A 24,481-nucleotide genomic window follows, 5' to 3' on the forward strand; every position below is an offset into this window, starting at 1 on the left:
ACCTTGTATCAATACATCAGAGGGAGAACAAGGTAACAGTTCATTAAAGAGAAGGAGCAAAGAATTCCACAGAAACATTTCCGCAGTACCAAGGATCAAGGAGTGTGAACCAACAAACATCAAGGGAACATTTTGGACTTATTCACTGCTGAGTTTAAGTTCTACGTCCCACTGGTTGGGAAAAGCATTAACCCACAGCAAACAAAGGGATATAGAGAGGATTTAAAAAAAACAAACTGATTTCTTAAATTATCAATCCACTTGTAGCAAAGCTGCTAATTCCCCGGGTAATGACACCCGGGATATAGCAAATTCTGCAGACGTCCAGGTTTTGCTAGGGAGTTAAGATGTACTTTGAAATGTCTTTACCATGTGTTTTACAAGTCAATTTGCTTCATGGCCTCCCTGCGAAATGCTGTTGGCCAGTGTAATCTCTCCAACACCCACCCCAGCAGAGACCCTGACCATCCTTCCCATTCTCTTGAAGTGGAAGTTAGTACCTGACTGCAGCAAAGTCTAAACGTCTCTCCAAGCACAAAGATGCACCTCGGTGTGGAAGCAAAGGAGAGAGAAAAGCCAGGGCCTCACTGAACGAGGAAAGCGGTTCATTACCTTTATCATTTCTGGATCTGCTTCCGTCTCCCCCGTCAGAAGATTCTTGGTTTTTTGGAACCGTCGACGTTTATATTTATTTATCACTAGAAGGAAAAACAGGCAGGTGTGAGTAACGCTGAATTCTTCCGCTTATCAGTAACACTCTCTGCAAGAGGCAACCGTCCAAAACAGATCCGCTTCAAGCTTCCTGAGCTCATGACTTGGGACATAAAGTGGACCACTGACCAGCTGAATAAAAAGCATCAGTTCTTGGCACTTCCTGAACATCCTTCCTTCAAACTGGTAAAACTAACCTGTCCCTATTTTATAACACCCCTCTTCTGGCCTCCTTTCCCAGAATCACAGCTGCAATGGCAAGAAAGTTAACAAACATTAGCAAACATCAATGCTGCTGCATAAATTAGCCAGCAAAAGGAACTACTCCTTTGCTATGGACACTTCCTCAGAGAGTCAGAGACCTCAGATCACCACCACTGCCAGAAGGATATTGGGGTAGAGCACATGTGGGTTTAGATCAGTGTTTCTCAAACTTTTGTACTGGTGACCACTTTTGCACAGCAAACCTATTAGTGCGACCTTATAAATTAAAAAAAACCCACTTTCTTTTGTATTTAACACTGTTATAAATGCTGAAGGCAAAGCAGGGTTTGGGGATGGAGGTGGACAGCTCACAACCCCCCCCCCATGTAATAACCTTGTGACCTCCTGAGGGGTCACGACCCCCAGTTTGAGAACACCTGGTTTAGATTTATAGGCTCTCAGTAAATTAATATAAGAAAAGCATCCAATGGGGACATAATAGCTTCTTAAGAACATAAGAATGGCCATACTGCGTCACACCAAAGGTCCATTTAGCCCAGTAGCCCGTCTACGGACAGTGGCCAATGCCAGGTGCCCAAGAGGAAATGAACAGAACAGGTAATCACCAAGTGATCCATCATGTCGTCTATTCCCTGCTTCTGGCAAACAGACACCATCCCTGCCCATCCAGGGCTAATAGCCATTTGAACTCTGTTATATTCTTGGCCTTCACAACATCCGCCGGCAAAGAGTTCCACAGACTGACTGTGGGATGTGTGAAAAAAAATTCTTTTTGTTTATTTGAAACCTGCTGCCTATTACTTGCATTTGGTGACCCCTAGGTCTTGTGTTATGAGAAGGAGTAAATAACACTTCCTTATTTACTTTCTCCACACCAATCAGGATTTTACAGACCTGAATCATATCCCCCCTTAGTCTCTTTTCCAAGCTGAAAAGTCCCAGTCTTATTAATCTCTCCTCATACGGAAATCCTCTGATTCCCTGTATTACACAGGGCTTCACCTAGTTACCCCGGCATCGAGCCCAACGGCTTGTTTGGCTAAAGCACACCGTCCAGAAAGGCAGCCAACTGGAGAATCTGCCCCTTCCCTTGGCAGTTTGCACCCATGGTTAATCACCTCAATGTTAAATTTGTGCCTTACTTATAATAAAACTGTCTGGCTTTAACTCAGTAGCAGCCTTGCATATTTCAAAGATGGTCTCTGCAAAAGCCACATTGTGGAGATTTCTATAAACCTCACTGAGATTATGGTCAGATGACATTCTACCTAGCTTCATGTTACATAACAAAAGACAACCACATTCCCATCCTACGCGGCACGACACACTCCCTTTCCAACAAAAATTGCACCCACCCACTTCTGATTCATAGTGCATTGCTTTTCTGTAACCTTCTAGGATCACCCCAACTTCTCCATGACTTCTCAGAAATAAGTTTCACTTACCATCCTCCAGAAGCCAACTCCTAGATCTGTTGATGCCCATCTGTTCAATTTTTTTTTGTTTTGTTTTTTTAAAAACACAAACCTGTCCCTTTCTAAAGGGCATTTATTCAAATTCGTATAATAAAAATAGACAGAGTTTAAAGCCAGAAGGGACCAATGATCTCTAGCCTGACTGTAAAAGGACCTTGAATTAATTCCAATCTTGATTTTAAGTGAGTCAGTGATGGAAAATCCATGAAAACCTTGTGACTTTACTAAAAATAACTAAAGGGGTGGGGGAGAGGGTGTGGAGGAATGACTGTGGGAGCCCCATGGGAGGGGCACCCCTCCGCCACAAGGGGGCGCAGAGCCCCTGCTCCAGCCCGCAGCCGTGGTACAGGGGTGCACAATCCTTGCTCCAACTGCAGCCATGACGGGGGTGGTGGTGGTGGTGAGGGATATGATCTGGATGCAGCCCTGGAGGATGGGAGGGCGCACACAACCTGGAGCACATAGCCATGGCAGGGGGCCAGCAGGGACACAGCCCCAGCCAATGGGGCGCGGGGTGCATGCCCCGCGTTAGAGGGTTTATTCCTTCACTCTCCTACTTTCCTGGTCCTTCTCACATGACCAGAGAGCAACAATACCCGAAGTCCAAAGGTGCAAACAATTTAATGTTTATTGGGGTGAACTTCCAGCAAGCTTAAATACAAGTTCCTTTTTCCTTATTTTCAAATCCCAATTTACTTCCTGTTTGCCCCTAATTTATAAAATAGTCTCAGTTATACCTTAACCAATCATTTTACTGAAATTTACCTAACCAAATCTTAACATAGTGTAACATGATTAGCTAACCAATTATATCCCACCACCTTAATTAGTTTACACCCAGCAAAATTAATTACAGTAGACCAAAAAAAAAAAAAAAAATCACAGAACCAGACACAGACCATGCAAATAAACAATAGCAAAGTAGGAACTATGATAAAATACAGAAGTGAGGATTTCACCACCACATCTATAAAGACATAAGGGTTTCCCAACTATGTCTATTGATAAGTGACTTCCTACCAAACAGCAAACTATCAAACTAAGTTTCCTTTTACATATTCTAGACTCTTCCCTTTATCTGGAGGCGATAGATCGGATCACCTTTCTAACAGCACCAGATTGCCTTATTTCAATATAGTTTGGAACGCGAGCATGACACCATACACTTCCTAGCTTATGGCTGCCTCTGCTGCTTAACCAAAGGCCTTACCTTAAGAACAGGGCCTCAGACTGTCCCAGTGAGAGAAGGCCCTTACACAGGCAGACAGTGATTTTGATTCTCTCTTTTATACCCCTGTTACTAGCTAAATGATAAACATATACCTATATTCTTAAAGTATAGGCCTTTACAGACAGGCCTGAATATCTATATCCTAACACTCCAGCTGCAGCCATGGCCGGGGTGTGTGTGGGGGAGATGTGTGTGGCGTGTGTACAGCCCCGGCAGGTGATGGGGTGGCATGTGTACAGCCCCCCGCCACAGCCGGGGGTGGGGTGGGGGGGCCACAACCCTGGTGGGTGGGGGAGAGGGGTAATGCTGAGAGCTGAAGTAGTCATGGAGGTTCGATAAAGTCACAGAATCTGTGACCTCCATTACTAAATTGTATCCTTACTTATAAACTGTGTTCAAGTCACCCATTAATCTTCGCTTCAAGCTCAACAACTCATTGACTATCCTGATGCTTAAATTAATGAAAACAATCACTAACCCAGTCAGTTTAATGACTATCTGTAGAGTAATGGCCGACAAGCAGGACACTTCCAGTGTGAGGGCATTCCCAGTGGGGATTACTGGAAGCACCCACATAATGAAGGTTCCGGACTCCCTGGTCCCACTGCAATAACCAGATGGAGCGATTCATCCAGAGAAGCAGACTGAGGAAGATGCAGGGTAGCTGGAATGGTAGAGCCATTAGGAAATGATGACCTCTCTGTGTGCATTCAGTCCATAGATAAGTACAAACAATTTGCAGATAGTTGTGTTCAACAGACCACAACAAAATGAAAGTGAGCAGCATATCTGACTAGCTGCTGCCTTATGGGAATCCTGCAGTGACTCTTGTTGCAGGGATGATCTGACAACAAATGATCAATCGGGTGGTTTAAAACAGCAATTCTAGTTTTAAGCTCTCTCTAGAGAGAGAGATGCAATCCTTTGCCACCTCGATGAAAGGACAGGATCCCAATTATTTTATTTCCATTAATGAAGCAACCCATTTAAAACAAGCATCTTAGGGCTTTTCTATATAGCAAATCAGGGTGGAGCCTACAGCTCACTAGTTTGTCACACAGTAACTCGACGTGTGGGCCCCCCTAGAGTGCACTAAAAGTTCCCCCGTGTGCTTTAACGTGCTCCAGTTTAACAGCAGTATGCCATAGTGCACTATAGACCTTTCCGTGCTCTGCAGCAAGGCCCACCTAGCTTAGAGAGGAAGTGAAAGCAGCTATAAAAATATGGAAGAAAGGGGAACTCAATAGTAATGAACATAAATCAGAATCTCAAAATTGTAGGAAATTGATAAGGGAAGCAAAGGGACACAAGGAGAAATCTATGGTCAGTAGAGTTAAGGGCAATAAGAAACAGCTTTTTAAATATATCAAGAACCAAAAGAATCCTATCAATGGTACTGGTCCATTACTCGATAGAAATGGTAGAATTATCAATATAATGCAGAAAAGGCAGAAGTGTTCAATAAATATTTGTTCTTTATTTAGAAAAACCCTGATGTAGTCAAGTTATGTGATGACACTCTTTCCATTCCAATAGTAAATTATGAGGATGTTGAAAAAACAGTTACCTATCTTTTCATAACTGTTGTTCTTCGAGATGTGTTGCTCACGTCCATTCCATTCTAGGTGTGTGCATGACCACGTACCCAGAGATTTTTGCCTTAGCTGTATCCATAGGGTCGACTGTGGTGCCCCACTGAGTGCCGTGCTCATGCATCAGTATATTAGGCACTGCCAACCCTATGCCCTCTTGGTTCCTTCTTGCCAGCAACTCCGACAGAGGGCCAGGAGAGTTGGTTAATGGAACAAACATGAGCAACACATCTCGAAGAACAGCAGTTACAAAAAGGTAGGTGTGACGCTCTATACCCTAGCCCAGTCCTGCTTGATCTTCACGAGGATTCTGTGGAATGAACGGAACTTGAGGGAAGGCGCGTATCAGAGCGCTCGACAATGGGAGCAGGAAAGCATCCGACAAGGAGCCCCTCTCAGACCCCCGAATGGAGCAGAAAAGGTGGCACTTCCTGCTCTCCCTGGACGTGAAGAGGTCCACCAGGGGAGTTCCCCACCTTTGGAAGATGATGCTGATCACCTCTGGATGGAGGGACCACTTGTGGCAAGATAAGAAGGTCCTGCTTAGGCGATCTGCCAAAGTCTTCTTGGCTCCATGGAGGTGAGTGGCCACCAGATGGAGGTCATGTTGTACGCAGAAATCCCATAGCTGGAGAGCATCTTGGCAAAGAGCAGATGATCTGGCTTTGTCTTGCTTGTTGATATAGAACAGAGGTGGGCGAACTACAGCCTGTGGGCTGACGGTCCTGCCTGGCCCTTGAGCTCCTGGCTGGGGAGGCTAGCCCCCAGCCCCTCCCCCGCTGTTTTCCCTCCCCCGCAGCAACGCCACTGCATGGGCAGTGTGACTAGCTCCGGCCAGGCGGTGAGGTCCTGCTGCTCTGAGCTGCATGGTAAGGTGGCGGGGGGGGTGTGGGGGCTGGGGGGGAGTTTGGATAAGAGGCACGAGGTACCGCAGGGGGGCAGTTAGGGGACAGGGGGCCGAGGGTATAGATAGGGGTTGGTCAGGGGACAAGGAGCAAGGGGGGTTGGATGGGTCGGAGGTTCTGAGGGGGGCAGTCATGGGGCGGGAAGTGGGAGGGAGCGGATGGGGGTCAGGATATTTGGGGGCAGGGCACAGCCTTCCTTACCCGGCCCTCTATACAGTTTCACACACTGATGTGGCCCTTGGACCAAAAAGTTAACCCTCCCCAATATAGAACATAGCTGCTGTAATGTCCATCAGGACCCGAACCACTCTGCTCTTTATGAGAGGTAGGAAGGCGTGGCAGACCAAGCAAACAGCTCTGAGCTCCCTGACATTGATGTGTATGGAGCGATCGAGACCAAACCAGAGACCTTGCATGCTGAGATTGTCCAGGTGGGCTATCCACCCCAGGTCCAAAGCATCAGAGACAAAGGTAACCAATGGGAGTGGGGCCGCAAAGGGAACTCCCTTCAACACCAATGCAGGATCTTTCCCCTATGTGAGTGACGACAGGACATGGTCCAGGACTCTGACTAGATGGTTCATGCTATGTCCGTTGGGGATGTAGACCGACGCCAGCCATGCCTGAAACTGCCTGAGGTGGAACCACAAATGCCAGACCACATAAGTACAGGCTGTCATGTGGCCCAACAACCGCAGGCACGTGTGAGAGGTGGCGAGAGGAGTGGATAATGGAGGCCAGGGAGACCATGTGAAACTTCAACTTCTTGAGACTCGAGGCAGCGCAGGTCAAGAATTGTCTGAGGTCTCCTTTTGCTTTCAGGATTAGGAAGTAGCGGAAGTAGAACCCTTTCCCTTTCATGTCCCAATGGACCGCCTCCACTGCCCACAGGGTCAGGAGGTTCTCGACCTCTCGAACGAGGAGTTGCTCGTGAGAAAGGTCTCTGAAGGGGGACAGGGAAGGAGGGTGGGAGGGAGAGTTGGCCATGAACTGCAGAGTGTAGCCCGAAGATATTACTTCAAGCACCCAATGGTCTGAGGTGAGCCACGACCAGGCCAACTGGAAGGGGCACAGGCAGTTGAGGAAAGAATAAGAGAGTGGATCCTGGGAAGCGACCGGGTAGCCGTCCTCAGGTGCACCCTCAAAATGCCTGCTTCTGGAAGGACCAGGCTGGGCAGAGGAACGGGAAGATGAAGGGTGCTGCTGCTTAAACCTCGTCTTTGTCCTTTTTCCTGTAAGTGCTTGAACAGGGGATGCCCTGTATCTTGACTGAAGAGGTGGAGGATGGAGCGGCTTCCTAGCCTGCTGAGGAGTGTGCAGGCCCCAGGAACGGAGGGTGGCATGGGAGTCTTTAAGGCTGTGGAGCTGAGCATTGGTAAGCTCAGAGAAGAGCCCTGTTACCTCAAAATGGAGGTCCTGAAGAGTGGTCTGCATCTCCTCAGACTCTGGGGGACCGTAGCCAGGAGCTGAGCCTCATGACCACCACAGAGACGACCACCTTGGCCACTGAGTTCGTAGTATCCCAGGCCATCTGGAGGGTGCCTCGCGCTACCGCTCTGCCTTTCTCCACTAAGGTGGCAAATGCCTGGACCTGGTCCCATGGAAGGGCATCCTTGAATTTGCTAATTGAGTCCCACAGATTGAAGTTGTACCTGCCTCATAGGGCCTGATAGTTAGACACCCGAAATTGAAGGCTGGCTGTCCAATAAATTTTCCTGCTAAACAAGTCCCACCTCTTGGCGTCTATTTTTTGGTGTGCCACTAGGCTGGCCCTGACTGTCCCACTCATTGATAGCGGACATGACCAAGGACGCTGCTGGAGGGTGGGCGTACAGGTATTCAAATCCCTTTGCAGGGACATAGTACTTCTTTTCAGCCTTCTTGGCGGTAGACAGAATGGAAGAGGGAGTCTGCCATACTGATTTGGCAATTTTAAGGACCTCTGGGTAGACAGGCAGCGCAACCCGGGCCGGGGTGGTAGAGGATATAACATTAGCAGATGACAGAACGAGGAGTAATGGTCTCAAGTTGCAGTGGGGGAGGTTTAGATTGGATATTAGGAAAAACTTTTTCACTAAGAGGGTGGTGAAACACTGGAATGCGTTACCTAGGGAGGTGGTAGAATCTCCTTCCTTAGAGGTTTTTAAGGTCAGGCTTGACAAAGCCCTGGCTGGGATGATTTAACTGGGAATTGGTCCTGCTTCGAGCAGGGGGTTGGACTAGATGACCTTCTGGGGTCCCTTCCAACCCTGATATTCTATGATTCTATGATTAAAGAGGTCGTCAGACTCCTTCGCTAGCTTCTTGACCTCCAAGGTCAGATTGGCAGCTGCCCTTTTGAGGAGGGCCTGGTGCGCCTTAAAGTCGTTGGGGGGGGGTTGCCTGTTTGGGATGCGCCCACCACCGTTTCATCCGGAGAGGACGACGACTGCACTGCAGGGGGAGGGGCAGCTTCCCCTTCCTTGTCTGGGGATGGCTCCTTGGGTGTGTTGCCCCCACTTCAGATTCGGCACCGTGCTCCAATTCTGGTGTCAGTGGTGCTGGAGGCAGCTTGTCTGATGTGGCCAGGGAGAAATGGTGGGAGCACACTCCATGGGTTCCAGTACTGCCACTGCGTGGGCCACGGGCTCTGCTGCCACACCGCCACTGTGGGAGCTGTGCCAGCCTTGCCGGTTGGTGGTGACTCACCTTTCCTTGGTGAGGGGCTGAACTGCCACTCCGACCCAGACCACTGCCCATCCAGAGACCAGGGTGGAGCTGTAGAGGCCCGAGTCTGCTGATTGAACCTCGTCGGTGACCAGTAAGGAGAGGGCGAGGATCAGTGTCTGTTCAAAGAGTGGTACCAGGGAGTCGGAGACCAGTGCCGCGATTGGGAACTATCCCGGACCAGAGGGGACCGACGCCTGGGAGACCGCCTAGGCGATGGTGACCTGCACCATGGTGATCTCTGGCGGGAGGTCCGATGGTACCCTGGGTATGGGGTTTGGTGCCTTAACTCAGGTGTCCTGCGTCTCATAGGTGGAGATTGTGGAGTGAGGAACCTGGTCTTCTAAACGGGAACCGGGACTGCGGTACCTGCACCTGTGGTCTGGGGACCAGGGATGTTCCACTGATTTAGAGGGCAGTCCCACAACCGGCTTGCCCTTGGATGCTGGGGGCCTTAGCGGGGCCTGTCACCTGGCTTGGTGTCGACAGTGCCAGCCGGCCTATTTGATCTGTGGCTGCCAGGACTGCTTTGGGCACCGAAGAACCTACGAGGAGCCGGGGCCCCTTGCCATTACCAAGGGGCAGATCCCTGGGTAGCTTGGGGGGGGGGGGGGGGTTGGACCATAACGGTATCCCCGTGTAGCTCTGGGGTGGGTACGTGGCCTGACAGGTCCTTTTCCTGAAGCCCCCTTCCCCTCTGGTGCTGGCAGGCCCTTCGTCTGCAGCCGCTTCTTAGGCACCAGTGAGGGGGAACGGTGCAGGACGGACCCCAGTGTTGGGAGTACGTTCCGCACTGATGCCGAGGTGCTAGGCATGGAGTCCAATTGGGAGGGCTCTGAGGCAGGATGAAGTGCATCCTCCATAAGGAGAGCCCTCAACTGGGTATCCCACACTCCTTTTGAGTTCGAGGGCGAAAGTTTTTGTAGATTACTGCACTTGTCCCCCAAACACTTTAAACAGCTCTTGTGGGGGTCGCTAATGGACATTGGCCTGCCGCACCTACTAAACTATACTAACACTTAACTTAATGGTCTAAGTACCTATAAACTAATACAAAGGAGACAGAACAATGGGTTGTAAGAACCGCTAACGCTCTTGCAATGCAAGACAAGGTGCTCCGACTAACTGTCACAGGCAGTAAGAAGGAAATCAGAGGGCGTAGGGCCGGCAGCGCCTAATATACCGACGCGTGAGCGCAGCACTCAAGCAGGTGCCGTAGCCGACCCTACGGATATCGCTAAGGCAAAACTCTCCGACTATGCACGTGGGCATGCACACACCTAGAATGGAATGGACATGAGCAACCACTCAGAAGAACAGCAGCTACCAAAGCTAGAAATTTTTAAATCAGCTCATTTGGGTTACTTGCACCCAAGAGTTTAAAAAGAGTTGGAGGAGGAGCTTATTGGACCATCAATACTCATTTTTCAATAAATCCTGTAACTTCCACAGAGTTTCCAAAGAATGGAAGAAAGCAAATGTGCTAATATTTAAAAACGGTAGATGTGATGACCTAGGTAATTGTAGGCCTGACGCTGATCCTCAGCAAGATAATGGAATGCCTGATATGGGACTCGATTAAGAAAGAATAAAAGTAGAGTAATATTATTCATACCAATCTACATGGGTTTATGGAAAATAGATCCTAACTTGATTGGTATGAGATTACGAATTTTGCTGATAAAGATAATAGTTGTAATATAATAAGACTTCTGTAGGGCATTTAATATGTATCCCACACCATTTTGATTAAAACCTAGGAAGATACAAAGTTAACATGATACAATTACTTTGAGACCTATCAGCATATTTAATTTAAAGTAAGGGGGGGCCTCATCAAGCAGGTGTGTTTTTAGCAGGGTTCTGCAAGGGGCAGGTTGCTGATTTAAAGATCTGGATTGCTTGGTCAACTGGGTGCCAGCAAACAGTATTATTTTAATACAGGTAAAGGCATACATCTAGAGAACAAAGAACGCAGGACACCCCTATAGGATGGGGGACTCTCTCCTGGGAAGCAGCAGCAGCTCTGAAAAAGATTAGGGGATCGTGGTGGATAATCAGCTAACCATGAGCTCCCAGTGCGATGCTGTGGCCAAAAGGGCTGGGATGCACAAACAGAAAAATCAAGTACAAAGTAGATGCATCCGATGAAGTGAGCTGTAGCTCACGAAAGCTTATGATCAAATAAATTTGTTAGTCTCTAAGGTGTTACAAGTACTCCTGTTCTTTTTGCGGATACAGACTAACACGGCTGCTCCTCTGAAACCTACAAGTAGAGAGGTTCTTTTATCTCAGTATTTGGCATTGGTGTGACCACTGCTAGGATAGTGTCCCCCGTTCTGTTGTCCACAATTCAAGAAGGATATTGATAAACTGGAGCGAGGTCAGAAAAGAGCCATGAAAATGATTAAAGTATTAGAAAACCTGCCTTATAGTGATAGACTCAAGGAGCTCACTATTTAGCTTAACAAAGAAAAGGTTAAGGGATGACTGGATTACAGTACCTGCCTGGGAAACAAATATTTGATAATTGGCTTTTCAGTCTAGCAGAGAACAGTCTAACATGATCCAATGTCTGGAAGTTGAAGTTAGAAAAATTCAAATTGGAAAGACGGTACACATTTTTTAATTGTGAGGATAATTATCCATTGGAATAACTAACGAAGGGTCATCGTGAATTTTTCATCACTGGGGAATTTTTAAACCAAGGTTGAATTTTTTTTTTTTTAAAATAAGAGATGTTCTACTTCAAAAGGAATAATGTTGGGGAAGTTCTCTGGCCTGTGCTGTACAGGACATAACACTAGTGGTCCTTTTTGGCCTTGGAATCTATGTATCACATGGCAAGTAAGAGCACAGTAGAACAGAGGTTCTCAAACTGGGTGGCGCAGAACGTATTCTGGGGATCCTGAGAAACTTTGAGGGGGAGAGGGGAGACTTACTACGCACATTCAGATCTGGGCAGAAGGAGAGTGGTGGCTGCTGGCCAGGTGCCCAGAAGGGGGGTGGGGCACTGTAGGCTACTACAGACAAAAAGAAGGGGGGTGCAATCAAATAAGTTTGAGAACCACTGCTGTAGAATCACACCATAGCTTGCCATCCACTAACTTACCATGTAGACAAGTCCTTAGTTAGGAAGCGCAAGACACATAAAAGGTACATGTAACCAACACAGCACTATGGTAGCCTCTCAGTTAGTTCTTCTAGTATTAGAACACTTCTGTACTGTGACACCAGTTATCACACACTGCTCGAGCACTATATACATAATCAGACAGTCAGAGTTTAATGCTTGAAGGGACCCATCTGCATTCCCTGTAAGCTGCCCACTTGGGCAGCTGCACAGGAGACATTCCAGTGCTGCCCAGCTGATTAGCAGAGTCTGCACAGCCAGCAGCATGTGTTCAGGTGCCCCTTCCCCCACCTTGATTTCCCCAGCAGCCAGCTCACACAGTCTCCCGCTGCGCCCCCCCAACCCCATGCTCACTCCCCTCGCCACATACCCCATCTCTGCGAGCAGGGGAGGGGGAGACAACATGGCTCAGGATAGAGTAGGAGAGCTTTCAGTGTGTCTTAAAGAGACAGCGTACGGGTTTCCCCAGCAGCCCACACATCTCCCAACACACACTTGTATTATTGTTGCTGTTACTTCTTGGCACTTCCTGCAGTGTATGTATATTTGCTAAAATAACACACTTTGAAAGAATAAAATTATAGTGTTTTGACTGGTTTATGCATTTCATAATTTTTATTTCTCTTTAAATTTGATTCTTTGAGCCATGAGTTCTAAAATGCCTAAGCTGTCCTGGTGGACTAATTATCCCTATGGTAACTTTTCAAAAATATACATTGTCTCTAGGTTTTTTGTTTCTACTGGTGGCGAACATCTGCACATACCTCGGTACACATAACATTTATGCTGCACATGAATAGAAAAAATTAGAGGGAACATTGGGGACCACCGCCTCAGAGTCTGACCTCCCGTGTATCACAGGCCACCAACAGTACCCAGCATCTGCACAGTAAACTCAACAACCAACATTAGACCTAAGCATTACAGCGCTCAGAAGACTAGACTATTATATGCCAGAGTCGGAGAACAGAAGGGACCGAGGGGCACCAGTGCCCAAGGCCCCCACAATTGCAGGGAAATGATTAAGTGACATACACCCAGATAATCTTAGCAAGTGACTAGCACCCACACGCTGCATAGGAAGATGAAAAACCCCGAGGTCCCTGCCACGCTGACCTGGGGGGAAAATTCCTTTCCAACCCCATGTATGGCAACCAGTTCAATCCTGAGCATGTAAGCAAAAACCAGCCAGCCAAGCACCTGAGAAAGAATGCTTGATGCCACCTCAGAGCCCTGGCCCCGCTACTGTCCCATCTCCAGCCATGACCATCCCCAATGCTTCAGAAGACGGAAATCAAACACTATTGAACCCCACCACACATGCCAGCAAGAGCAGTCTTACTTCGTGATGTGTGAACTGTAGCAAGTCTTCTGTACAAGTTCTTCTGTTTGGGATCAGGATGGAAGCCACTCTTCGTAAAATACACATGGACGTACATGGAGCCATTGTGCTGCACACTCTGAAATCACACACACCAACAGGATGGTTAGCTGCCTCATTCCCTGCATTGGAAAACCAGGAACGACACTGCCTAGGCTACGCAGAGCAGTCTGCATCAAGCAGCTTACTGTGCCCGTCATGATCACTTCAAGGCACATTACTTTCCTCTTCTGGATGCACTAATAGCATCCGTTATGCTCCAGTGAGTCCACTGGCTAATCCAAAGTGACATGGCTATTTCCTATGTAATGAAAATGCTTAATACATAAGGCCCATACGAGGGGAACCGGTTTTATAACTAGATTTACATATCTCTACAATTTTAAACATAAAGCTTCATCACTACAGGACCATTGCTTTTTCCATGTAAGTGCCACACTTCCCTTATTTCAGTCTGCTGTTTATTTATATTACCATAGTGCCGAGGAGCCCCAGTCATGGACCAGGACCCTGTTGTGCTAGGTGCTGTACAAACCTGGAACAAAAGACAGCCTTGCCCATAAATTACCTCTGTGCATAATACTTGCATAATATGTTTGAACAGTGGGAATGGCTGCTCTCGGAATGCTACTTGTCTAATCATGACTAGATAAAGGAGGTTTCCCATGCTCTGTCTGGCCATAAGGAAGGCAGGAGCCCACTCTTAACCATACAGAGGCTGCAAAGTATTCAACCTTTTGGGGTGACTCAAGAGATGAATCCCTGTGACTGATGAATAAGGCTGTTCCAAAGACTGTTTTGTATTACAGTAAAGCCATGGGGCCTGAGGGAGGTGAAGCCCCATTGCGTGGGAGCCATTCAGACATGGATGGTTTGAAAAACGTACAGCTTAATAGCAGACAAAACCAAGTGGGCATAAAAGAAAGAATATGGGTGAGAAGTGATAGGATCATATGGCCCCACCCACAGCCCAGCCCCACCACCTCAGTGGCTCCACTTGCAACCTGGCCCCACCCCATCTTATCTTTGGCTCTACCCCCAACCCAGCCCAGCCCCCTCAGTGGCTCCAAGTAACTTTGGGTTTTTTTAAAAAATGTTTATGAGATTAAAAACTAAAAGACAACCAAGCCAGGCCTCGGTAATCCCCAAGGGCCATCTGCCTGCCACTGCAGTGGTCAGTGTCCTGTAGCAGCAGAGTTTTAGGAGGAGTTTGGAGAAAGATTGGATAGTGGCTTGACAGATCAATTTAGAGATGATGATCCTTGCCTACTTATGGCCCAGAAGCAAGCACTATGGGAGCTACAGGCAAGCAGGCTGTTGAGGCAGACACTGCAGGAGGAGTGGCAGGAGACTACTTGCTAGCAAACAGTAACAGCTGGAAGGAGGGACTTGAAGAGTGATAGCATGCAGCTGAAGTCTGACAAGGCAAAAGGGGGAGCTAGCAGAGCAAATAGAAGAGGGAGAGTAATATAGTCCAACTGACATACCAAGAACACTATCTCAGCAGTGGCATTTTGAACAGGCCAGAGGTAGCAAGGAGCCAGAGTCGGGATGGGACATAAGGGGCCTGGGTGAGAGTTTCAGTTATATGGGCAGAGAGAGAAGGCTGGGTCTGAATAAAAGGAGATGTTCCAGACTTCACCATTACTGGCAGAGCAGCAGCTCGCCACCACCCAAAGACAACACTCATTTGCAAACAAGGAAATGGTGCTGGTTTTGCAAGCTGACCAATGCCTTGTGCATATACATCTCAGCATTTGACTCCTGCTCTGGAACAAGGACAGAAAGGACATTGCAGGCAGGGGAATTTATTGCTGGCCAAATCAGGAGAGTGAAACTCAAGCTTGCAACAGAATGCCAGCTACACCTTACTTATGGAAAGATCAGTCACTCCGTAAAATCCCTGAAGGCTGCAGAGGGAAAGCCTGCAATGCCTTAGCCTAAGCATTTCATCTGAGGCTTTAAAAGGAGGACACAGAGCAAAAAAGGGGAGAAAACAACTCATCTCCATGTCAGTGCTCCATTCTATGGCCCATTATCCAGCGTCAGGAGAAAAACCACCTAGGAAGAGAGAAATCACAGTTATGTACTAACCTCAGGAATGTCTAACTCTGCATAGCGTTCATAGCACCCATCTGCATTCTCACCACTGGTCCAGTCACCATAGACAAGATCCCGTTGCTCCCAAAACAGTGCTGAGGTGACATTAAAATCTGTAAAGTGCTCATGCTCTGAGATATACACGTGAAGGTCCTGCAGGGAGAGGAGAGGAGGGTTGCTTCTGGCAGACAGCTCAGCGTGATGGTGACATTAAAATACTGAAGGGAGGGTGGGTGAAAGGGGATACTCTGCCAGGAGCAGATAGCCACCCCTGGATGGAACTCCAACTGTAATGCTGTATTACTTACCTGTGAAGTGTGGTTCTGCTCTGACAAGTGGCCCCTTTTGACTCAGCAGATGGCTCACAAGAGAACAGTTACATCTGCTGGCTAACATAAGTTTCTCCTGCTTTTGACTCCAGTTAACCATGCAGAGGCAGCACAGGAATGTGAGGGGAACCTGGAGTCTGGTGTGGCTTGTGTGTCATCAGGATCTTTAGCAGCATGCCAACTGACAAGTCCTGCCCTCTGTCATACCTATGTGATCCACACAGGGCAACAGGGTTGCAAAAGTTTATGTGCCTGCACAATCTTTATTGCTGAGTCAGAAAGACCCCAGCTTGACTCTCAGATCCCACGATGGGTTTGCAAGGAAAACAGCTCTAAAGCTGTAAACTGAGCAGGTTAGCTATGCAATCACTATGGGCTTGTCTACATGGGAAACAGTATAAGCTAAGGTCTGAATTTAAACAGCTACAGTTATATTAGTATAACTCCCTATGCAGACACCCGTATTCCCATAGAACAGGGCCTTTTTTTAAATTTAGCTTATGTTGCTTGGGAAAGGGTTTAAACTAAACTGAAAAAAACTCTCTTATTCTGGAAGAAGAGTGTCTGCACAGGGAGTTACACGGGTATAGTTATACAAATTTAATTATACCTGTACAACTGCGAACACTTTCCTACGTAGACAAGCACTTCAGTGTAGACACTACCTTCAGTGAGACAGGATTCTCCCATCGGTGTAAGTAATCCACCTCCTCCAAGAGGTGGTATCTAGGATGGAATTCTTCCATTGACCTGGAGCTGTCTACGCTGGGGTTAGGCTACATCTACACAGCGTACCTGACAATGGCACAGTTGTACTGCTGCAACCGCACCTTTGTCAGATTCACTGTGTGGCCGTTCTCTCTCACTGCGAGAGCGCTCTCCAGGTGACAAAATAAAACCAACCCCAATGAGGGGCAGCAGCTTCGTCAGACGTAACGCTGTCCATACCAGCTCTTTTTGTCACTAAAACTTTTGTCGTTTAGGGGGGTGTTTTTTCAGACCCCTGAGCAACAAAAGTTTTAGCAACGAAAGTGCCAGTGTAGACATAGTCTTATGTCAGTATAGCTATGCCTCTCAGGGTGTGGATTTTTCACATCCCCAAGACAAACAGAGAGCCTAAGACAGAGAACGTGGAATAAGCTCTGTAATGTGACAAATCCATCTATGCTCTGAAGTCACAGTGCCACTCAGAAGAACTGCTGCAAATCTAGGTGCTTATGACACCGTCAAACAACAGACTTCAAAACACAAGTGAGCAAACCTACAGCAGGAAATGCACTAGTGCTACCCGGTCCCTTTTAAAGTTAAGAAAACAGAGACAACGAATGAGCACCTTGCTTCAGCTGCACGGTAGAGTAGAGGGTTAAGGGCAGGGCACCACATATTCCATATAGAACTGGGATAACCCCGATGGCAACCACCCCCGTCCATGCATCCTAGACAGAAGGGTACAGAGCTAGCTTTAGTGGCTCATCTCCCTGGGTCTCAGCTGCTGCACCGTTCTCCAGACAGCCCTGATCACCACCTGCACTTCCAGCTTCCCTGCTGCAAACTAGCCCCCAACTCTGGCATCCTGACCCCTACAGCTTGGTCCCGTTGAGCAGAGCAGGGAACACATGCTGGAATCCAACCGGCTTTCCACTTGTGGGGAATGCTGCAGAGCCAAAGATGGGTGAAGACAGGATCCAATGGGGCAGAGAGACAAGACAAAACATCAGAACTCAGCCATAGCAAAATGGCAAAACCCACAGCAAAAAAACAGACTCCACGACCTCCTGGAAATATGCCAAGTTTGCAGCTGCAGAACCATGGAGTACATAGGGTCCTGACTGAATGGCGGTTCACACCTTAGAGCTATTTTGTTTGGCTCTCTGCAGCCTTGCACTAGCATCACAGCGGCAGTTTCTGCTTGTCTCACAGTTTTAAGGTTATAGGACTAGAAACATACATTTTTTAAAAATGAGAGCTGAGATTCTGAGCCTAATTCTGCAGCAAGAGGCGAATACCTCAGTACTAGAGGCACAGGCCTAGGAGACAAAAGACTGCAGCTTGACACTGGTCCGCCACAAGCTTCCCACATGACTTTTGACAAGTCCTCTTGATGGTTTGGTTACCCAGTGTGAAAATGGGGGAGGAGGGGATGATGTGTGGGCAGGAAGTGGGTGCAGCTGCACAAAACCAGGGTGACATGCAGAGAATTCTGGTCAGTCAGTGGAAGAGAACAGTAAACGTGCAGCGTCCCAGGCCCACCGCAGAGCCTATTGACGCTGACCCATTTGGGAAGTGCTGATCAGTGAGAACCATGGAGCTGACAGGGAGCTGGGTGCACACTTTACAAACTTTGCTGGACATGCTCAGCGTGTGATGTCCAAAACCAGTGTCCTCTGGAAAGAGGACAGACACTGCTCCTCAGCAAGGGAAAGCCTAGCTTTCAAACCTCCACTAATTCAGCTCCAGGGTTGCTCGAATATAGGCCACAGGAATCTGCCTGACAGTGGCAGTTTAGGGTTCATTTCCCAGAGTTCTATTTTCACTTCCCTCCCATTCAAGCTGCTCAAACTTCAGAGATCGAGCTTCCAAGTCTCCTAACCAGCACCTGGCTGATAGCTGGGGGAAGAATGTTGCCGTACCACATCCTTCTCTGCATCCCACCACGGATGGGAACTGGAAAGAACTCTTCCAGACTCCGATCCTTTAATGGAAGGAAGTTATTTCAGGACTCAAAACCACTAGCCAGGAAACCACGGTTTGGGGACCAAGGTGTCCCTTGCACACACAGGACAAGATTTCTCCACTGGCTCTCACTTTTCCTCCCTTTAAACCTCTCTCATTTCCTGCAACCCCACCCATCTCTTCTCATTCCCACTTTACTCCTAGGGGAATTCTGAGCCACTGCACATGCACAGAATTCATGCTCCCCCAGATTTCTTTGCTTCCCTGGAGAAAAATGACTTTCTGATAGGGAAGCAAAGGGAATCCACAAGAGCAGTCATGCAACTCCCCAGCAGGATGTTTTGGGTGCCCAGGGCAGCCAGTAGAGAGAAATCACTGTGAGGCAGAAGGCAGGACTGGGGAAGACCCAGCTGGTGGCACCTACCTTGTGCTGGGCTCAACTGCTAGTCCTGGCTGGGCTGGGGAGGATGGGACTTCCTCTTCCACTGCACAGCATCCAGGACTGGGTCAGACCCACCCCCAGATTTCTCCCCAGTCTGCAGGAAGCTCTGCAAACACTCTCTCCCGCTCCCTTCCTGTGCCCATTACTCATCAGCTGCAGGGGGAGGAATCACTATACAGGGAGTTGCTCCCCCATCCACCCAACCCCCATGCATCCAGACTCCCTCATACCCTGCCCTCCCCTCCGCATCTGGATCCCCACCACACTGAGCCCCACTCCCCCAGCATCTGGACTCCCCCATTGAACCCCTTACACCCAGACCTCCCTGCTGAGCTCTATTCCACACACCCCCAGACCCCTCACCCCTACTGAGCTCCAACTACCTTCACCTGGAACCCCCCTGCAGTCCCATTACCCTTGCACCCAGAACCCCCCCTCAATCTCATGCATTCAGATCCCACTCAGCTGCGTGCACCCAGATCTCCCACTCAGCTGCGTGCACCCAGACTGCCCCACACAGAACCCTCTCAACCCACACCAGGATCCCCCCATGCTAAGCTGCTCCACACTTGGATCTTGCCGAGCTGAGCCTGCCTGCCCACACCTGGTGCACCTGGCACAGGGAGGCAGGGCCTTGGGGTGTTTCTGGGGCAGGCCCGGTCCTTGCGCTGTATCAGGGTAGGATGCAGCCTCAGCGCTGAGTCTGTGTCACAGGGAGGAGCTGCAGAGTGATCTCCCACCTCTATGCAACCAGTGGCCTGTGGTCCCCAATGCCACGCTGGAGCCTCCACATTTATTTGACAAATAAAATTTGCAGTATTTTAAAATATTGTGTGCAGAATTTTAAAATATTTGGTTTTTTTGGCGCAGAACGCCCTCAGGAGTACCCCTTCAATTCCCCATCCGAGAGCCAGGCCTGGGTTTTCTAGCTGCTGCCTAGCGTTCCTACAAGTGCTGCTCCCTTCAACTCATCATCTAGACCTCTGCAGCAGCTTGCCCTGTTGGCTAGCTGATCACCTCTCAGGTGCACTGACACTCAAACTGCCCTGCCCTCACAGGGACGATCCCAGTAGTTGCAGCAGCTCCCACCTGGCCATACCCAAGAGGGACAGGAAGGTATCTGGGCTAGTTTATATGCAGGAGAGGAAGGGTTGCTAGGTTTCCTCCATGCCAACCTTCAGCACCAAGGAAAAAGGCTACTCAGGAAGTGGCCTTTGCCCTGGGAGAAGTCCAATATGGAGAGAGAGGAGCAGTGACTATGTAGCAGGCTGGGATTTGGAGACACCCTTGGGAGCAGAAGAAAGAGAAATGAACTCCCCACCCTAGATGCTATCCATGGCAAAATCCTAGTGGGAATTGGAACTGGGCCCACATAACTCAGCCCGAGTTCACTCCAATCAGAACACACTGAAAAAATGCCCTTACCTTTGGAATTCATCAGCTGCACAAAGTCAAATGTACCAAAGCTTGACCCCCCTCACCCCTCACACAGCCCTTTCCTCCCAAACCCTTCCCAAAAACACTCTCCCTACCACGTCCCCCTTCCCAGAATCAGCCCTCTCCCCTCCATTGCATCATTCACTTTTTCAAGGTTTTTTTTTGTTTTTTTTAAGGAAAGCTGAGATTCTGGAACAAGTCTGGGTGGATTCTGCAATTGTGTGCAACACAGGAGACCCGTATTGCCCTTCAAGAGCATCTTGAGGATTTTGGCCTGCGTCACATACACTGACTAATTCAGTCTTGCCATCCCTGGGAGATGGTATCACTTTCCAAGTAGGAGAACTGAGGTGACGTGAGTTACACCAGGTCACATAGTGGCAGTGCGGGGTTCATTTCCCAGGGTTCTAGTCTCAGTGCTCTGCCCCAAGCACTAATGATGATCCTTCTGGGACAGGATGATACAGACACCTGGACCACAGGTCATATTTACCCTACATCTGAGATTGGCCCTAACAACTGTCTGATACCCATGCAGTTGGGGTGGCTACCCCTACTCAGAACCTGGGTCAGCTAAAGGCCTGCTCCTTTCACCATTACCATTAAAGTGTCTTTAGGGAAGAGGTTGCGGCTCGGAACACGGGATGCTCCGCCAGTGCTAATCTGATCCTGTGGTGCCGGCCCACGACGGAACCAACTGCTGATGGCCCAGATGATAAAGATCCTATGGAAGAAAGAGGGGGAGTGAATTAACACTGACATTTTACCCAGTCCTTTCTGCCACAGCCAAATGCCCCCTTAATCACATAACAGAAGCCCCACACACCAAGCCTACAGCTGAAGTGATGACAGATCTGTTAGGAGGACTGTGCTCGCTGTACAGCCAGCCAGCTCCGTACGGAAGAAGCTTCGCTGGTTTCTCTCGGTCACATCACTTTCTCAGACTTACAGCCTGTGGTCATGAGGCCCAGCCAGGGTAAACTGGTTCTGTGCCAGTTCACGGTTACAGACTCCTGCTGAGCAACACTATGAAAAACTGACTAGTCTGTGTGGGAAACTAAAACCAAGTACACTCAGTGCATGCCATTGATACACACAGCTTGGTCAGGAGAGCTGGGAGAACACCCAGTGAGATGAAGGGGCCATTTCACACCTTTGCAAGCCTCATATAGGTGTGCAGAACACTGATCCCTACGTTAGGCTCCAATAAGGGGTCTCAAGTGTCTCCCCCCACTTGCTGTCTCTAGCTGGTAGATGGACTTTCCCTCTGCCCTCTGGCCCTTCTAGTTGTACCATGGCATGGAGAGGCTGGACAGAGTTGGTAGCTGAGAAGCAGTAAGGCGTGCCCAGCAGGAGGCTCCCATATGGTCCAGCCCGCAGGTGCCCCTTCGTCATAACCTCTTCACTATCACCACCACTTCAAGATAACATCAAGGTAAATTCACTGGCAAACAACTTAAAAGCAGAACAACAGTTGCCTTGTGCCCTACAAGGCTCTGAACGCGGGGCTACATTTGTAGTTCCTGGTTTTCAGAAGTTTTAAGTTTAGCTTTCCTTCACATTCTGGAAGGGTACAAGGCAGCATTCACCAGGCAACCTGAACTCTGCGCTAACAAACCTCTTTGGTGATCCAAGTAGTCCATGAAAAGGCCACATACGTGAGAGGTCCCCAATGAATTCTCACACCATTCGACAGAGCAAGGCAACAGAGTAAGTGAGAATTTACTGGGATACAAAGACCACAGAAGTTGGCAGTGATGTCAGCTTTTAGTTAAGTACCCCAAACCTAAATGCACATATGGAAGCCTGTGCAGATGCTCGAAAATAAACTATAGCAATACCAGGGACTAAGAGAAGCCTTAATCACACAGAGAAATCTGTAGTACTGGATCCCTATACAGTAGATTCCAAGGCCAGAGTGGACCACTGTGATCAACTAGTCTAACCTCCTGTAAGGCACAAGCCAGAGAACTGCCCCAAGATAATTCCTTTTGAACTACAGCCTATCCAAAAAACGCTACTCAGCCCTCTGAGCTAAGAGAGGGCATGCCAAGTAGATATTACAACAGATTTCGTACACTTAACACTGAAACAGCTAACTCTAGGTGTTGCACATTTCCAAGTGGAAAGTCCTTGCTGACACCCCTTCTGCAAGCTAATTTGCCTTAGTAAGTTGAAAAGTTAACAGTTCCAATCCTTTCAAGGTTCAGTACCGCAGAGGTATGCCAGTTACAATATTAAGCGCCATAGCCAATCGTTACAGTGAAGACTACATGGGTAGGAATTTATTTTCTAGAGCAGTTAGCCACAAAAAACTTGTTAAAAATGTGTTAAGGATACAGAACCAAGAGAGGTAGGACATTTCAGGCACTGAATGTGCGTGCTGAAATTTGTGTCCTGCAAGACTTGCATCTACTCTGAGTGCCACATTCCAAGCTCAACTTCTTTATCTGACCAGCCCAAGTCAGCCCCCTCTGAGTCACTGGGCTGAATTCCCACATCGGCTCTGTTGAATGTAAGCTTCCACTCTTGCCTTTCTAGGCCTCTGCTCTACTCTTACCTCATCTGCTGTCCCCACCCTCACTTTGCAACAGTGCAAGCCCCAGGGTACAACTACAAAGTGATTAAAAAACCACAACACCAAGTCTCAGAGCTCAAGTCAGCTGGCTCAGGATCATGGTCTCAGGCTGTGGGACTAAAAATAGTGTAGACAGACAGGAGCCTGGGCTCTGAGACCCTCTCCCCTTCTGGAGTTTTATAGCCCTGCAGTCCAAGCCCCTGAGCTTAAGTCAGCTGATGTGCCAGTGGTCCTTTATTGCAATGTAGACATACCCTCAGAGCCCCTACTGTTCCACATGCCAGCCTGGTCCATGCACGGAACAACCCTCCAACTCTCGTATCTCTGCAACTAGGAGATAGGTTTGCTTGAATCCCTGGATTTTTCAGGAAAGCAAAGGGGCTGAAGATTTAGTTCTCTCTCCTGGCTCAGTGAATCTTTTCCCTGGCCCACAGGCTGGAAACTGAGCTGTGATCACTCCTGAGGGGAGTCTGCCAAAGCGGATGAGAGTCAGAGCATCCCATGAAAGAGCAAGAACATGATCCTGGTGGTGTCAGGGGAAAAAAATAAATGCATCTCCTTTTTGAGAAAGTGGCATGGGGAGGTGGCTTATTTTGACGAGGCTGGGTGCTTTGTAGTTGGAAGGCCAGGGCATGAAGGGCCTATGAGGCTAAAAAAGGGTGGGGTGGAGCAGATGGAGGGAGAGCTTCTTAGAAAGTGGTGGGTAGGGGAAGCCACAGGCGAGTTTGGATTCTGCAGCCTCTCGTGGAGATCCTTAGTCTGCTGCCCACTACAGCCATGTCAGAGCCACCTTAAGGTGGCTGACAGGGGAGCACAACGCTGCCAGGTGCTGGATATACAGAGACTCGAGGGCAGGGTGGAGAGCAAGTGAAGTCCCCAAGCCTGTGGGCTGTAGCAGGACAAGACAAAGCACAAAGGGAATGTGTACAAGATGAAAAACAGCAGCTGTGGCCACTGCTCATCCTGCTGATCAGAACGGTCTCACTGGTCCCTCATGCTTCCCCATCAGTTTCTGGAATCCACCTGTTGTGTCATGTCTGTCTTTGACTGTAATCTCTTTGGGGGCAAGAACATTAATAGATTCCAAGGCCAGAAGGGACCGTTGTGATCATCCAGTCTGACCTTCCGTATACAACAGGCCAGAGAACTGCCCCAAAACCACTGCTAGAACAGAGCTTTTAGAAAAACATCCTGATTTAAAAATAGTCAGTGATGGAGATGCCCAACCCTTGGTAAACTGTTCCAATGGTTAATTACTCTCACTGGCCCAATCAGAATTTGTCTAGCTTCAGCTTCCAGTTATTGGATCACGTTAGACCTTTCACTGCTAAACTGAAGAGCTCATTATTAAATATTTGTTCCCCATGTAGGTATTTATAGACTAATCAAATCACCCCTTATGCCTCTCTTTATTAAGCTAAATAGATTGAGCTCATCGAGTCTCGTTACAAGACATGGCTTAACCAGGAGATCTTCAATGATCTAAAACTCAAAAGAGTCCTACAAAAAGTGGAAACTCGGTCAAATTATAAAGGGTGAATACAAACAAACAACACAAGTATG

The 24,481-nt window shown here is 48.4% G+C and overlaps 1 protein-coding gene across 2 annotated transcripts in view; it reads right to left on the reverse strand.

The window, feature by feature from the left end:
• CLPTM1 (CLPTM1 regulator of GABA type A receptor forward trafficking) overlaps positions 1–24,481 on the reverse strand; it is a 46,619-nt gene that overhangs the window by 15,920 nt on the left and 6,218 nt on the right. For both annotated transcript variants that reach the window (XM_048834319.2, XM_048834320.2), the window contains exons 3-6: positions 20,941–21,064; positions 15,454–15,612; positions 13,321–13,438; positions 613–698 (exon numbers count right to left, since the gene is read on the reverse strand). In XM_048834319.2, the coding sequence (XP_048690276.1) occupies positions 613–698; positions 13,321–13,438; positions 15,454–15,612; positions 20,941–21,064 (487 nt within the window). The remainder of the gene's footprint in view (positions 1–612; positions 699–13,320; positions 13,439–15,453; positions 15,613–20,940; positions 21,065–24,481) is intronic.

This window comes from Caretta caretta, chromosome 23 (genome assembly GCF_965140235.1).
Source record: "Caretta caretta isolate rCarCar2 chromosome 23, rCarCar1.hap1, whole genome shotgun sequence".
Classification (NCBI taxonomy): Eukaryota; Metazoa; Chordata; order Testudines; family Cheloniidae; genus Caretta; species Caretta caretta.